We start from the raw sequence: 17,905 nt of genomic DNA on the forward strand, positions 1-17,905 counted from the left end.
TCCCCTGATGTTAGTCTATACTGTGAAATAACACTTTTTTTTTAACAAATGATACCTGAAAAGTGAAAAAAAAAAAACATGTTTCCCAGCTTTTAACATAAATTGTCTTAAGCAAAGCTATTTTTTCCCCTTTCTGGTTCTCTATCTGTGTTGTCAATGACAGCAGAACAGATATAACATTTATTCAATGGATTTGACTGTGCTTTCTTAGTTAGCAATGCTTGTTATGCTAATCTAAGTTCCCATTGCAACCAAGATTTTCACTTTTTCTTGGCAATGATATTAACTGCCATTTATTTGAACCTTTAAAGTGTGAAACAGATGGTGTACATTATCTCATTTGAACCCCACTACAACCCTCAGTGATTTGGGGTGAAGGAAGGAAGGAAGCAAACACTTATTAATCAGTTATCTCCATTTTACAGAAACTGAAATCTAAGGAAATTAAATTGAATTGTTCATAATCTTAAAGCTAGTAAGCCTCTGATAAGGGATTTGAATCCAGGTCTTGCTCTCTCTAAATCCAATATTCCATCCAAAATTACACCTTGAATAGCTCTTTTGTTCTTTGTCATCTACACAACATATACCATCATGACTGATTTGTATCCTGTTTTATAAAGAAAGAGAATGACACTAACCAACATAAAAAAAATCTAAAATCTGAGATAACATGCATTTTATTAACATTTCTAAAAATCTCACTCAGGAAGATACAGCTAAATTGAAAAGCAATGTGGCATAATGGATGGATATCTAACCTTGGAGCCAGGAAGATCTGGGTTCAAGACCTGTCTCAGACACATAATAGTGGCATGATCTGGGGCAAGGGACTTAAACTTTCAATAATCAAGGCAAATATCTAAGAGTATAAGTTTCAGAAAGGATATGGGTCTGCTTTGGCAGAGTGAATTTCCTCCCCTTTACTAGTGTTATCACAGGGTTAGACCCCATTCTTATAGTTAAATTATATAATCAAGGAGGGATCTTAAAGATATGAATGATCTCAAAGTCACCTCATCCATATCTAGGGAATATACACCTGGCACTTTACATTATCATCATCATTTATTTACATTCTCTTGATCATTTATTTAGTGCTATGTACACATACATAGATAAGTGCGTGTATTTATGGGCATCTGTCTATATTTATCTATCTTGTATCCACAGGGCTTATTGCAAAGTCTGACACATAGTTACTACTTCATAGTATACATATAGTTAGTAATAATAAACGCATTTCCTTTCTTCCTCTGTTCTGAATCATCCTGTTGCCTTCATTCTTCTTTTCGGTCTCATGTCATTTATTCTGTTTTCAGACTGACAAATCAGGTTGAGGAGGACATGGGACGTCTGCGATAGTTACACACTTTAGATTAACAGAGTTAAAAATCAGAACGCATTTCCCTGATTATCGGCTTTTGCTTTAAGTGCACTACCAGTCCACCGCGTCTCTTCCTTCCACAAGTCTCCTTAGTATCCCAACCCGCTCCCCAACCAGCCACCATAGCTGTCTTTTCTATGCACCGGGAGCCGGGAGACCTGCCTTCCCGAAGACTCTAAGCACCCCGCCATCTTCCTGTTGCTGTGGGAAGGTGTGACGAGGCTGCCCCAAGCCGTACCTCATGACATGAATACATTCTGGCTCCTTTGTGAAGCTATACGCGTAGCCGCTGGACGTGGTGCCAAAATCAATAGCAACGACCACGAGAAATGACTGCTGTTCTGAGACATTCGCATCGGAGTCGTTCTGTGAAGAGAGAGGAGAGACCACTCGGCTGAGGGATGCTCTTTGCTACCAGCTCTGGGTTTCTGGAGGATCTGTTCCCTGCTAGGAAAGCTGCCCCGGGGACACTACAAAGAGATCAGGACCGGTCAGCCAAGGCGAATTCCCAATAAGGATTCTCACCAGCACCGTGCCAGGGGCAGTGACCCAGCCTAATGGACCTTCAACGGGAGACAGATATCAAGCTTGGGAAGGGCCACCCAAAGAAGAGCAGAGGAGAGCAGTTTGCCAGCGTTAATTTGCAGAGCTGGCTTACTCCAATGAAAAGCTTCGCTTGAGGATGGCTAATTTTGAAATGCTTGAAAGAAGGATTGATTCCCAAAGAGTTTTTACATTTCCTTTTCTGTGCACATTTCTATCTGTACGTACTTTCACCTTCCAAATTCTTATTTTAATCTGCAAATGGGATATCGAAGGTTTCAAATGCATTAATTTATGCCATGCATCCATCCAGGACTTTATAATTTTATGTATGTATACACACATAATAAATATAATATATAATACAATATACAAAATATATTAATATATAATATAATAAACAAATACATGTTTATATTATCTATAAATATTACCTATAAATAAATATATTTACATATTGTATATGTGTGTGTTTTATGGTATACATGTATATATGCTACATATATATTTATATCTATTTTGTATATGATATATTTATACATTTTATGCAGATAAAATATACACTTTATAATTTTGTGTATATATGATATACTATATATAATATATACAATATATGAATATATACACAAAATTATAAAGTTTTATAAACAAATTGCATTTTTATGTACAAAATTTTAAAGATAAAATATATAAAACTGCACACATACATATATACACGCATGTGTTAATATTCATGCTGTACATACAACATATATGCAAAACAGGCTCTATGTATATACATGTACACACATATACCTCTAGGTATAAATATATCCTAGTGTGTATGATATGTATATATAGTGTATGTGTATATAAATGCATACATATCTATTTGTATAAAAACATACACTATCTATATATATCTATATATCTATATATAATATATTGCTTAGGGCAAATATATGTGTGTATATATGTATATGTATATGTATATATAATATAATATATAATATTATATTTGTATAATATTATATTATATATATATATAATACATTGCTTAGGACAAACTCCTAAAAGTTCAAGTAGCCAGCTAACTGTTAGTCACTTGTATAGGCCAGTGATGACAAACTTTCAGGTTACTCTGGGGCCATCATCGATTTATCTCCATATATATTTTTTTTTAATTTTAAACCCTTAACTTCTGTGTATTGACTTATAGGTGGAAGAGTGGTAAGGGTAGACAGTGGGGGTCAAGTGACTTGCCCAGGATCACACAGCTGAGAAGTGTCTGAGGCCAGATTTGAACCTAGGACCTCCCGTCTCTAGGCCTGGTTCTCAATCCACTGAGCTACCCAGCTGCCCCCTATCTCCATATTTTAAGTGTGTTTTTGCTCACTTAGAATGACAAAAGAAATGACATTTAGGAAAGGGCTCTTTCCTTCTCTGCCACCCCACTCTGAAAATTGTGAAATTAAAATTCTGTTTTAGTTTCTGATCCTAACATTTCATTGTTTACTTAAATAAATACATAAATCTGCAGAGAAACTGAAAATTATACACATACACATGTATATTTATCAAATAGGAATAATAATGCCAGCCTATGATAGGAACAATGTATTGTGTGTATCCATTGTGCATACATACATGCATGTACATATATACACAAACAAATAACATATGAGATATTACTTCTATCAGGTAGGTTAGCATTATTGATAAATTAGGACACCAAGGTATGGACTGAGTTATTAAAATAATGACTGAATCAGTGATAAAGCCAAGCGTAGAACCCCACTGTTTCCCATCATCATAAAAAAGTCTTTAAGGGCAACTAGAGTAGAAAGAGGGAAAGGCTGAAACATGGTCCAAATGGGTTCTGGTCCAGTTTCTGCCACTAACTAGCTATGTGACCCTTCCTGGTCTAAATCTTTTCACTTTTTTGCAACAGTGTTTTTCTTTGTAAATTTAAGGAATGGGGTCAGCTGTTCTTATTTCCAGTTCTGTTCATAGCGTAAAAAGCTATATTTTTCTCAGATTTGTAATAAAATGAATATCCATGAATAACTCCTTCCACTCCCCCATCCCCTCAAATGTCTACAAACCCTTAGGGAAAGGGTTTAGTTGAAAAGATTTAGCTTGCCTATGGATTGCAGCACAAGGTAAGGGGAGGATTCAGAAGAAACACAATTTTCTGTCACTCATTGAAAACAGACCAGTGAATATAATTTAATAGCATCATGTTTTGATTGTGATACAATATCTCCCAACTTTTCCTCCCTACCACATACAATTAATTGTGATTGATAAAGATGGAACATTTAACAACTGACTCTCCAGCTGGATATCTTTTCTCAATTGCACAGGGACATTTGAATGTTGGACATGGAACTTGAGAGGGTTTCATAGTTCAACTGGTTAATTTTTGCTTACATATTTCACCAATTTCTGTTTTATTTGTAGCAAATGAAATGACCTTAGATCCAGGAAGACCTGGGTTCAAATGCAGTTGCTAAGACATACCATGACTCTGACCCTAGGCAGGCCATTTAATTTCTTAGTGATCCAGGATCCTTAGTGATCCAACCATAAGTTGATGAAAAGGTGCCATCTATATTGGTTAAAGGAGTTTCCTCACTTGAGAGATCCCTCTACCAATGAAATTATAGGTTCAGTGCCTATTTTAATCCTAGTTGACAAAATAAATGTGAACAAGAGAAGCAATGTTGGAAAATTCATCTCTGAAGACTTCAGATCTATGGCAATTCTGACTTTTTTTTATTCAAGCAGTGAGGGATCAGGGACCTTGTGGACACCTAAAAGACATAGGGTATTCATATATACAAATTATTTGTAATATAACATATCCTCTTCCTCCTCCTCAGAAAAACAAACAAACAAAAAAACAAAAGAGTTAGGTGCTGATACCTTACAATTACAAAGTCATAGGGGTTTAAATTTTTGAGAGATCCTAGAGATCATTTAGTAAGTCCCCTCATCTTACAAATGAGGAGACTAAATCCTAGAGAAATGATGTCCCAAGCCATTTAAGTGTGGCTCCATCAACTTACCCAATGAAGAAAGATACTAAAAACAATAATTTAATAATCCTGAGAGAGAGTGCATTTCTTACCACAATATGGGAAGGAGATAGTGGTGTTACTCCTGTATCCCCCAAACTTCTTGCAGGAGATGAGTATGTCGATGAAGGGGCTGTTTCTGAAAAAGATAATTTACCATCTTTAGAAGTGGCATTTATTAATCCAGATAGCTATGTGGAAGGATTGGTGGCTTATTGTCTAAGACAATGGTGTGGTTTTTCTAAATGTTAAGACAACTTAGAATATAGACTCCTAGAATCTTATGAGGTCTTAGATCTCCTCTAACCCTTGAAGCATGAATTCCTTATATAAGTGAAAAGTGGTTAATTTTTCATAAAGAGCTCTAGTGATGGAGAATTTATAAATACTTCCCCAGGCAGTTCATTCCATTTGTTTTTGGACAACCTTAATTTAAAATCTGCTTCAGAGTGATTCTAACGGATTGGTCCAAGTTCTGCCCTCTCATGTCAAGCTGAACTTCACTTCAGGTGTTTTAAGACAGTGATCAGAACTGACCATAAGTCTTCTCTTCCCCATGAAAAACTTTTTAAAGATTCTTCAACTTATTCCTTTAAGGCATAGTTTTGGATTCCTTCATCACTATGTTTAACTTAATCTAGAAGTGCTGCAGGCTATTACTGCCCTTCCTAAAACGTGATGCCCAAAATGGAATGCAATACTCCAGAGATGATCTGACCAGATTAAACCTTGGACTGGATGCCATATTTCTGTTCAAGGAGTCTAAGATCCAATTAGCTTTTAAATTGCCATGTTTCATCCTTTGTCTCATATTATGTCTACCATCTACTAAAATCCCTAGGTCCTTTCCAAATGAAAAGATGTGAAAGATGTCTAGATACATTTCTTATTCTGTACATGTAGAAGTAATTTTTTTGAATCCTAGTGAAGAACTTTCCATTGAACTCTCCCTTAATTATTCCACCCTGATAGCTTAATCAGCATGACATTAATAAATGCCCATAATATTTCTTCCAACATGTTTTATTTGATATTTAAAACAAAATCTAAATCAACATCCCTCTGCTTAAAATAGTTCCCAATCCTCTTACAGACATATGCTATAAATTTTTTTTTTGGATTTTAAATAAACTACTGTTGTCACTGTTGATGTAGAATTTGTGCCAAGATCCTTCTAATTCCAACTCAATATTCACTGAAGAGAGGAAGTTGGTTGTGAACTATAATTCCCCAGAGCAACTCTCTCCCATAGCGTCTTCACTAGCCCTTCTTTATAATCTTGAATTAGCCCAGAAAGGTAATTTTTCCCCAAATGGTTAACTCCACCCCCTTCATACATATTTTCTAATGGTTTTCTGAGATTCAAAAACCCACAGCAGACAGACACAGCAGGAAGAAAGTATACTTATGCTAATAGTTTAAAATTAGAGTTTGGAAGTTCCCAGGGACACAGGGCCATAACAAAAGATACTAGATCAAACAACACTACTTTCAATAGTAAGGCAGCAGCTACCCTCATTTTGACAATTACACAGTAGCAAGTTGCAATTATTCTGCCATTGGTGTTTACTCTAAAACTTTCCCAGAACTCAATTCTTTTTGGTTTTTCTAGGACTCCATACACAAGAAGAATATACATTTCCATGAGTAGGGCTGTTTGGGGTTTGATCCTGCTGGGAAGTTCAAAAAGTGGCATTTGTGTCCAAGGAAAGAATACTGTTATACCACATAATACTGGATACTTGGAAGCAAAAAATTATGCCAGAATCTAGGGCAAAAAAAAAAAAACAACAACCAAAAAAACTCCAAAAACCTCCTTTCTTTTGCTTCAGGCTGTATTGGGAAGGGGGGTGGTGTTAAATAGTACAGGACCCCTTAGATGGGAGAAAATAGACAATTTGCTAAAAACAATTTAACAAAATACTTCTTGATAAAGAAAATAAAAGTGTTTGAATCACTAAGGAACCCTCTTGTCTGCCTCTAGGAATGTGCACAAATTAATCAGGTTTCCAAATAGATTGGAGAATTTTACTGCCTCTTTTTTAAATGATCATTTTCTTTAAATTAAGCCTGGAGGGTTCAACCACTTCTCCTGCAGAGCAGATGAGGAAATGAGGGAGAAGAGTGATAAAACAGAGAATGTGAAAAGCATTGATAAGCAGATACTGAATCATAAAAGGATGAGTGTTATCTCAACTGGCACAAGCTATACCATTATCATTTTACATCAAGGGTTCCATTGCAGTCTTAGTCTAGAGAAAGGTGTGGGACCAGACAATGATAAGAGACAAAAATTAACTTCATTGGAGAGAGAATCTTGCCAATTCCTATTCTAAGTCACTCATATTGCCTTAGTTGATATAGTGTCCTGGTAGTTTTCTCACTGCATCCCGCACCTAAGCTCTCAACCAAAGAACAAATCTGATTTTCAAAGTCGGTAAGAAAATGCAATCAGAAAAATATCTCGCTGTCCACAGTGAGCCAACCAGATGGTTCTTACACCTGCTGGGGAATGAGAGCAAGCACCACTTCCACAGCCAGGAAAACCTAAAATCTAGGGGAAAAGATGCCATCCAAATACTCAGTGTCTCTCTCAGCCCACCTGCTGCAAGGGAGGATAGAGGCCATTTGTCCAGATTTACACAGAAGGGTCTAAGAGGAAACAAGGGACTAATTGCCCAGAAAACTGGGGCCTGGCAATTAGCAAACAAGCTATTATATATGAGGCTGTAAGCCATCCACTCTACTGTCTGCCTCTTTCTAATTATCTTTTCACTCTCCCCTTCACAGAAGGTCATGACACTGTCTGATAAATAGCATCTGTTTTAAAATGTGCTGTGTGTGTCTTCCTCCTCTAAGGAGAGGTGGTACAGCTAGAGGACAGGGACCACATGCAATACTTCTTTGTACCCTAGTCCCACAATGCACAGCACTGAAGGCTGAAGAGGCATTGGTCAATTTCTGACTGATGGATGGACTAGTCAAGCAGGACTAGAAAGGGTCAGAATTCATGAGTTTCCTTCAATGACAAATCAAGAGTTTAGAAAAACATCTGGAATGGGTTTTAGAAAAAGGTGATTGCCATTGTTTCCCTCATTACAGAGATTTGGTACATAAAAATGGAATTTACTGATACTAAATTGGCTTCATTTGCTGATTTGTGACATGATTGATGGATAGAAAATAGAAAATGCATATGGTGTGTTTGTTATGTGTATGCATAATATATAAATGATGGCTAAAATTTATAGTTGCCAATCTTTGGAGCAGAAAGGAACAAGCAGGATATTTCATAAATTATGAGTCTTTTATACTCCTATTGTTAAGGCAAATTGTTTATTAATTTACTGCTCTATGCTTTGATTAGAAGTATGAGAATAAAAGTGTTGGTTCAGTTGGAATCCCCAGTGAGAAGTAAAAGATCTGTAAAATTTAATTCAAACATACTTTAAATTTATTCACAACCTAAAGGCTATGAATCTTTTATTTATTACAATTTATAATTTAAAATAATAATAGCTCACATTTACATGTGTACCTTATTTCACTTGGTCCTTACAACAACTGTGAGTTGACTATGTTTAATTAATTAATTAATTAATTAATTAATAAGCATCTATTAAGTGCTTGGTCTAGGCATTATGCTATACTATGATGTTGAGTTGAGTCTGGAAAAAAGCAACAGATTCTAAAAGACAAAACCTGAGCACTATAGGCATGGTGGGGAGGGCAGCCAGTACAAATGCACGGACATCTTCATGTAAGGTAAAGCATCATGTAAAAGGAATGGCAAAAAGACCAGTAGGACTCAACCAGAGAATGTCTAAAGGAAAAGAATGCATAAAAATATTGGAAAAGATAGAAGGGGACTAGGTTGAGAGGAGCCTTTAAATACCAAATAAGAGGACTTACAAATTTGATTTTACAGATCATTGAACCATGAGAGTTTACTGAGTAAGGGCTGGGGGGTAAGGTAGGGGAATGACATGGTCAAACCTAAAATTTGGGGAAATCACTTTATAAAGCATATAATAAAACTCTAATGAGCTATCTGTTATTATTATAAAAGAAATATAAGCAGTACTATAATTAATGAATTTTCTAGCTGTTCTCTCCTCCTACACATGTATACTTCATGCTGAATGTATTATTATAGTGTATACATAATTTTGAAGATGAGGAGAGCAAAAGGGTGTTGTGATTCCTTTAGGCTATAATAGTCTATTCTATTCCAACAATGCCGTATTTCCATACTTGTAACAGTTTTCCCCCTAAAAAATTAACTCTTCAACTTCCCTCCTCCTGAAATACCTTCCCCCAAAGCCCATCGCTATCATTTGATGTTCTACATCCATCCTTCAAGACCTGGCTAAGATGTCACTGACTCTGAAAAAACTTCCCTAATTCTTTCAGATGAAAATAATCTCTCCTTCCTCTGAGCTCATAGTATTTTGTTTTATGCACTGATATCTTAATTTGCACTCTATCTAAATCATTTATTTAGGAAGGAAGGAAACAAGAATATATAAAGTACTTACTATGTTCAGACACTGACCCTGGGCAAGTCATCTCACCCTGTTTGCCTCAGTTTCCTTACCTGTAAAATGAGCTGGAGAAGGAAATGGCAAAGTACTCCAGTATCTTTGCTAAGAAAGCCTCAAATGGGGTCATGGAGAGTTGGACACAACTGGAACAACGGAGCAACAACACACATAACATAATCTCAGAGGGAAAGCAACAGAGGGGTTGGACGTGGAGTTGGAAGGGAGAGGCAGATCAGAAAAGGTTTCCTGAAAAAATTGGGATTTGAGCAAATCTTAAAGGAAGTCAGGCAGTGGCAGGAAGGGGGGGAGGAAGGTTTCTTGCCCAGCATGAGGGACAACTGGTGAAAAGGCAGAACTGGGAAGAGTATTATGTGCAAGGAATAACAAGAAGGCATGTTGCTGGAAATGTAGGAAGGGGTCAGTTTGTGAAGGGCTTTAAAAGCCAAACAGAAGATTTCTATTTGATCCTGGAGGTAGTAGGAGTCCCTGAATTTATTGAGTTAAGGATTAGCCAAATAGCAATGGAGAAGTGCTTGGTGGGCATTAGGGAGCTACAAAATACAGCACATGACAGAAAAGGAGTTTTATAGAAGAAACATTATAAAGGATGGTATCAAGTGAGAACATGATTATATAGAAAGATAGGTCAATCTTGGAATGAGAGTGAGAGAAAACCATGAGATAGACTCCATGCTCCATGTGCCTGACATCTATCAAATGATCAATAAATGTTCTCTTTCTGTCGCTGTTTCTGGCTTCTCCCTCTACTTCTCACTCCTTCCCCACCAATAGGAATGTACCCTATAATGTGGGGGAAAGTTCTCAGCCCATAAATAGATGTTCTGTGATGAACTTAGGAGGTAACTCAAAAGTGGTGGGCATGGATGGGTGGCAGTCTACCATATACATGAATAGAAATGATGCCCATATTTTAAGGGAAAAAATTTTGATTTCATTTAAAATTTTGATTTTCAGTTCCAAATTCTCTCCCTTTAATCACCACCCTCCCCTTCTCCATGAGAAAATAAGAAATACAATAACTACTATACCTATGAAGTCATGAAAAACATTTTCACATTAGTCATGGGGGGAGGCAAGAAAAATAAAGAAAAGGGAAAAATATACTTTAATTAAACTTTGAGATAAGCTCTTCGTAGTGGCAAAAAACTGGAAAGCAAGGGTATGCCCTTCAATTGGGGAATGGCTGAACAAATTGTGGTATATGCTGGTGATGGAATACTATTATGCTCAAAGGAATAATAAACTGGAGGAATTCCATGTGAACTGGAAAGACCTCCAGGAATTGATGCAGAGTGAAAGGAGCAGAGCCAGAAGAACATTGTACACAGAGACTGATATATTGTGGTAAAATAGAATGTAATGGACATCTGTATTAGCGGCAATGCAATGACCCAAGACAATTCTGAGGGATTTATGGAAAGGAACACTACCCACATTTAGAGGAAGAACTAGAGGAGTAGAAACACAGAAGAAAAACAACTGCTTGGATACTTGGGTTGATGAGGACATGATTGGAGATGTAGATCTGAAAAGACCACACCCATGTAACTATCAATAATGTGTAAATAAGTCTTGACTGACCACACATAATAAAACCAGTGGAAATGCAAATTAGCTACAGCAGAGGGGAGAGGGGGGTTGAGGGGGTGAAGAGGAAAGTAAAAACATGACTTATGTAACCATGGAAAATTTTTCTAAAAATAAAAAATTATTTAAAAAAAAATAAAGGTAAAGAGGATTTTATATCATGAATCCTTTAGAATTGTAGTGAATCATTATATTTATCAGATACTAAGTCTTTCACAATTGATCACAGACCTCTTCGAGTATTGGCACATGTGTAGGTCCTACATCCTCCACTAGACTTCTTGAGGTCAAAAATTATTTTTAAATAATCTTTCTAATTCCTTTAGCTCCTAGTATAGTGTTCTGCAAATGATAATTTTAATAGATCCTTACCTAATAAATGAGTGAATGGATATAGTTTATTTATATCTTTCAGATCTATGTGTTGATATGGAAGCAACCCTCAATTTAAAAGGGATTTAAACCCCAAATAGACTTGTGATTTAATAAATACAAAACACATATTAAATTATTCCTCCTGGCAGATAGATTACAATTATTTTCTTATGCACCATTGAGGTTTTTTCTTTGAAAATATATTAGATTAAGGGCATATGTAGGTCAGCATTAATATCTTTTGTAACAGGGAAAATAAAAAATTTTTATTACTCAGTAACAGTACCCATATCTTATAATACTAATTTGATCATTACTGTAAGCTGAACTTGCATTTCAGTAAATAATTTATAGGGTTTTAAAATCAGTCTAGTTGGAGAAGGGAGCAGATGGAAATTTTATTGGCATGAACCAAGAAGACTTTTCTAAATGCAAAGAACTAGGAGACTATAAAATAACTGCTCTCCAAATGTTAAATAATAATAAGTGGGATGATCATTTCATATTCTATAAAACTATAGCTTCGAGAGTAAGGCCAAGGGTCAGGAACAACATTAAGCCCTTCTGATACTGTCCATCATCCTTTGACTATTGATTATTGTTCTTTGCTAAGAGTTACAGTAATGAGGATGAGTGAAAATGAACCAACCACAGCTCTGTATCCCAAAGGGAACCCAGCAATGCTGAGTCATCACAACCTCACTTAACCTCTCTACATCTTAGATTCCTCAGCCATAAAATGAGGGGCTTGTCTTGGATGACCTTTAAAGGCCTTTCCAGGTCTAAATCTATGGCTCCATATGCCACTAATGGGGAGGGAGGGTTTTCTTGGAAGAATAAAATTTCTCATTGATAGTTCAATGAGATAATGATATCCTATCATTTTCCCTTTTAGGTTTTTTAAATCTCCAGACTTGTTTTTTTTTAAATTTATTTATTTGTTACATTAAAACTCTCAAGTATCTCTTCCCTGCACTATAGACAGCATCATTTGACAAAAAGAAATATGTATACATAAAACTGTGGCTTTCTTGTTTTTATTTATCAGTTCTTCCTCTGGAAGTAGACACACATGTTATTTTTCAAACAATATTTCTGTTGCTGTATATAATGTCCTCTTGGTTCTGCTCTAGATTTATTAAGGAGGAACGTTCTCAGTAACTATAAGCAGATGTATTTGTTGGGCATCTACTGTCAGAAGGAAAGAATTCCTATATCACTTATACAATTGGCTCTCAAGGTTTCATCTTCCAACATTCAGTCATTTCTTATCAGTTTAGTTAAACTTGGCAAACATTTCCAAAATACCTACTGTGTACAGAACACTGAGCTAAGTACTGAGTGAGACATTAAATTTCATAAGATAGTATCTGCCTCCATTAATTCAACAAACATTCATTATAGCCCTACTATATACAAGGTCCTGGGGAGACAAAGAAAGAAATGATGCTATCAGGAAACATTCTTCTGGGGGAAGGAGAACATATGGAGCACACGTATATGCCAAAATAGGAAATAACAAATGACGAGTGCTTTGGGTAAGTACAAACAAAATGCTCTATGAAATTCACAGTCAGGGAAAAAGAGGCGAGGGTAGCTATTAACTATGGTAATTAATTAGGAGAACATCTGTGTAAAAAATAGAATCCAAATGGGAACTCTTCCCATTGGAAGATACAATGTCTCTGACTCAAATGCAGAGAACAATTTAATATTCTGAACCAACCAAAATGTCAGATCCCTTAGAAGAGTATTCATGGGTTCCAGGAACATTTCAACATCCCAAACCTTCCTTGACCAAATTAGCACGGGTTAGTGTATCTTCAAGTAGACAGACCTGGTACATAATTTAAAAAATAATAATAATCCCCCAGAAATATTTTCCCTTTTTTAATCATCATCCTATTCAGCCCAAGTCTCCTGTCATCTACAAGGAATTGAGGGGCTGTGTTGAAGTCACAGAAACATGTCGCCCCAGTGCCGAGGAGGACTTATGCCACTGTTCAACCTCAAAGCCCAACTGCTATGCTCCTCTTCAGTGACACAGAATGATTATTTTACAATCTATTATTAAAGACTAAGGAACTTCTGACTTTTCCTTCTTTTGTGTGATTTGCCACGATTTCCGACTCTTTCAATGAGAGACATCTCGATTACACAGCATTTATAAAGAATTTTTACAATCTTCCTTTACTCACCAGGAGAACATTGTATACAGTAACAGCAATATTGTAAAGATAATAATCAGGAAAGACTTTGCTACTCTGATCAAGACAATGGTACAAGCTAATTCCAAAGGAGCCATGATGGAAAATGCTATCTTGCTCCAGAGAGAAGTGATGACCTGTGAAAGCAGATTGGAGCATATTTTTGAAAACTATTTTGTGTGTGTGTGTGTGTTTTCTTTTGCAATATGGCTAATAAGGAAATAAGTTTTGTATGATTTTATGTAAAACTGATACATTCTCAGGAGTAGGGGGAATACAGGAAGAGAATTTGGAACTCAGAATTTTAAAAAATTAGATGTTAAAAATTTTACATGTAATTAGGAAATATTTAACAAAATAAATTAAATATATAAATTTAATATGTATTAGGAAAATACATAATGTAATACACAATATGTATTATAAGTATACAAAGCAAATAATCTTCCTCTATTCCTCAATCTTTGCTTCATTATTAACTTTGGGAAAATACCTAAAACCTGATGTCAAATTTCACCCTGTGACCTTTTGTTCTAGATAAGTACTTGTTCCCATCCTGCCAAAAAGCAGGCAGAATGTGTTCTTTTACAGTCGAAGTTTGCTAACTATGAAAGTTTCCATTTTAATCACTTTGGGTCAGGTTCAGCATACTTAGTTTTGGGTAACTGTTGGATAGGAGGCAAATCTGACCCACACCATCAAGGAGCTGATGTCCCAGCTATAGTGGGACAATTTTGAAAATGAGGGATTGCTCCCCTCCCCATGCCTGGAATGAACTCACTCTTTATCTGTCTCTGAGGGTAAGATCTCTTCACTTAAAATACAGTTCAATCACTATTGTTTGGCAAGAGCCTTTCTTCTCTCCCTCTTAACTGGGTTTAACTACTTTGCCTATATTTGTATTTGTTCCTTTTACATTTATGCTCTACCTCCACATCTTTCATATCCATTCCCTTCTCTGCACTCCTAGAGCCACTACTTCAGTTCATTTCTCCTCACTCCTCGTCTGGATTGTTAGGAAAGTTTCCCCTATGATCTTCCTCTCTCAAGCCTCTCCTCTTCCTAAACCATCTTCTCAGACACTAAATTACCTTGGAAGGTGGGGAAACCAGCTAGAGAAAGGAAAACCAGAGAATTTGTGCATGTAAGAACCCAGAAGAAAATGGAGCTAAGAAGCAGATGTCCAAGGGTTTATAGGATCCAAGATTTGGACCTGGAACAAAACTTAGGGACTGCTGGGTTTAGCTCCTTCCCTTTACAGATGAAGAAACTGAAGTCCAGAGAAATTAAATGATTTTTCCTACAACTCAGGTATAAGCACATCACTCCCTATTCGATAACTTCCTATTGCCTTCAGGATCAAATACACAATGTTCTGTTTAGCATTCAAAGCCCATCAGAGCACAGCTCCCTCCTACCTTTCCAGTTTTCCAGTGACACTGAAGTTCTGGCTATTCCAAGAATAAGACACTCCATCTCTTGGCTCTGGGTATTCTCTCTGACTGTCCTTCATGCCTGGGTAAACATTCTCCCTCCTCCATTCTGATTACTGACCTCCTGGATGTTTTTAAGTCCCACTTTCTACAGGCAGCCTTCCATAATCACTTTATTCCAGTGTCTTCCCTTTGTTAATGATTTCCTGCTTTTAGCTTACCTTTGAGGGCAGCTAAGTGGTGCAGTGAATAGAGTGCTGGGTCTAAAGTCGAGGACTCATCTTCCTGAGTTCAAATCTAACCTCAGATACTAGCCGTGTGACCCTGAGCAAGTCACTTAACTCTGCCTCAGTTTCCTCATCTGTAAAATGAACTGGAGAAGGAAATAACAAAACTATTCCAGTATCTCTGCCAAAAAAACCTCTGAGGTTATAAATAACTGGACACAACTGAAAACTGAATACATAGCATACTTTTTATATATTTGTTTGCATGCTGACTGTCCCATTAGATTGTTAGCTCCTTGAGGGCAGGAACTGCCTTTTGCCTCTTTCTGTATCTCCATTATTTAGCACAGGGCCTGACACACAGTAGGCACTTAATAAATATTTGTTGATTAATTGATTTGCTCTAGGTTACATACCATCACAAGGGTTAATCTGCCCTGCCAGATACTTTGTGGAACATCTCTGCAAAATAGTCATAAAGCTATGTAGGTTCTTCTTCCACTAACCAGGATGTTATAAGTGTTAAATAAAATATACTTTATGCAATAGCACTTTGAAAAAGCAGAGTGTTATACAAACACCAGAGGTTATTTTCTTTGCTGTTGATGGTAAACTGAGCTTAATGAAAGTGCAAAGTAAATTCCAAATGTTATATTCCTGCTTGTCCGCATTAGGAGAAAAATGTGAGAAAAAAGCACTGTGATCATCATAGATCATCAACCATTTACTGATCTATGCAGGCACCTGGTACAAATACAAACAATAAGGTAACCCATACTCTTGAGGAATTTGCATTCTATTAAAGGAGGCAACATAAAGTTATTTAAGTATAACAGAATAAATACACATTTAACACAAGGTGACCAGGGAGTTAGGACAGCACCATTTGGAGGAAAAGACATTTAGTCTAATTGTCTCCTCTATACAAGGCTGGGTGACCAGAGGGGTGTCAATAAGGGACCAGAGGGTGTTCTGAAGCCTGTTTGTCTCTCTGCCAGACCACCCTTACCCTAGAGAGCTGCTCAAATGCTCAGTCTGGCTAATTCTGTCTCCACAATATCTTGCTATCTAGTCTCTTGCCCGTTTTCCAGTTTTGCCAGGACTATTTCAATAGTCTCCTAAGGGATCGCCTTGCCTCAAATCTCTCCTTTTCCAATTCCATCAGCAGGGTATGGTAGGTAGAGCAATGAACTTGAATCCCAAGACCTGAATATGAATCTCATCTCTGCCACTTACTATTGGTATGACTTTATAGAAGTCACTTCACTTCTTGGGACATCTATTTCCTCATAAAATGAGGAGGTTGAGGGGGCAGCTAGGTAGCTCAGTGGATTGAGAGCCAGGCCCAAAGACTAGAGGTCCTAGTTCAAATCTGGCCTCAGACACTTCCCAGCTGTGTGACCCTGGGCAAGTCACTTGACCCCCATTACCTACCCTTACCACTCTTCTGCCTTGGAGCCAATACATAGTATTGGCTCCAAGGCAGAAGGTAAGGGTTTTAAAAATAAAATAAAATAAAATAAAATGAGGGGGTTGACCTGGAAGGCTTCTAAAATCCTTCAAATTTTAGATCTACAATTTATTTATTTTTTAAATATTGTCTTTTATTCTACTTCATCACACTGAGTTTTGTTCATTATACAGAGTAAAACTTCTTCAATGACTGTTTTAAATCCAAACTCACAAGCATATATTAAGCACTGAATTAGTTCAAGAGTTCTTCCTTTTTTTTCCTTAATAGAATTTATTTTTATATTTCTCAACCCTTCCTTTATCTCCCCTCACCACAGAAGGTATCATTCAGCAAATATATATACATTATATCTTTCATGTTTTTTACTTCTTATTACATTCTCTGGAGGTGAGCATTCGCAAGTTATGTGTCAAATATTAAATCTGTAGCTATATGTTCTCTTGGTTTTACTCATTTCACTCCTTATTATCTCATTTAGTTCTTTCCATGTTTATTTTTTAATTATATTTTTATTTTGAATATTTTCCCATAGTTACATGTTTCATGTTCTTTCCCTCTCCCCAAACACCTCTAACTCCCTTTAGCCAATGCACAATTCCACTGGGTTTTAATGTATCATTGATTAAGACCTAATTCCATATTATTGATAGTTGGACTAGAGTTATCCTTTAGTGTCTTCAACCTCAATAATATCCCCATCAGCCCATGTGTTCAAGCAGTTTTTTTTTCCTCTGTGTTTCTCCTCCCATAATTCTTCCTCTGAATGTGGCTAGTTTTCTTTCTCATAAGTCCTTCAGCCTTGCTCTGGATTCTTGCATTGCTGCTAGTAGAGAAGTCCGTTATGTTTGATTATACCACAGTGTATCAGCCTCTGTGTATAATATTCTCCTGGTTCTGCTCCTTTCACTCTGCATCAATTCCTGGAGGTCATTCCAGTTCACATGGAATTCCTCCAGTTCTTTATTCCTTTGAACACAATAGTATTCCATCACCAGCATATACCACAATTTGTTCAGCCATTCCCCAATTGAAGGACATTCTCTCATTT

At 36.6% G+C, this 17,905-nt stretch overlaps 1 protein-coding gene across 1 annotated transcript in view; it reads right to left on the reverse strand.

The window, feature by feature from the left end:
* The window catches only part of HSPA12A (heat shock protein family A (Hsp70) member 12A), a 95,395-nt gene that overhangs the window by 30,579 nt on the left and 46,911 nt on the right, over nucleotides 1–17,905 (reverse strand). Inside the window, exons 2-3 of the mRNA XM_044665617.1 lie at nucleotides 5,043–5,128; nucleotides 1,626–1,753 (exon numbers count right to left, since the gene is read on the reverse strand). Of these exons, the coding sequence (XP_044521552.1) occupies nucleotides 1,626–1,753; nucleotides 5,043–5,128 (214 nt within the window). The remainder of the gene's footprint in view (nucleotides 1–1,625; nucleotides 1,754–5,042; nucleotides 5,129–17,905) is intronic.

This window comes from Gracilinanus agilis, chromosome 2 (assembly GCF_016433145.1).
Source record: "Gracilinanus agilis isolate LMUSP501 chromosome 2, AgileGrace, whole genome shotgun sequence".
NCBI classification, from domain to species: Eukaryota; Metazoa; Chordata; class Mammalia; order Didelphimorphia; family Didelphidae; genus Gracilinanus; species Gracilinanus agilis.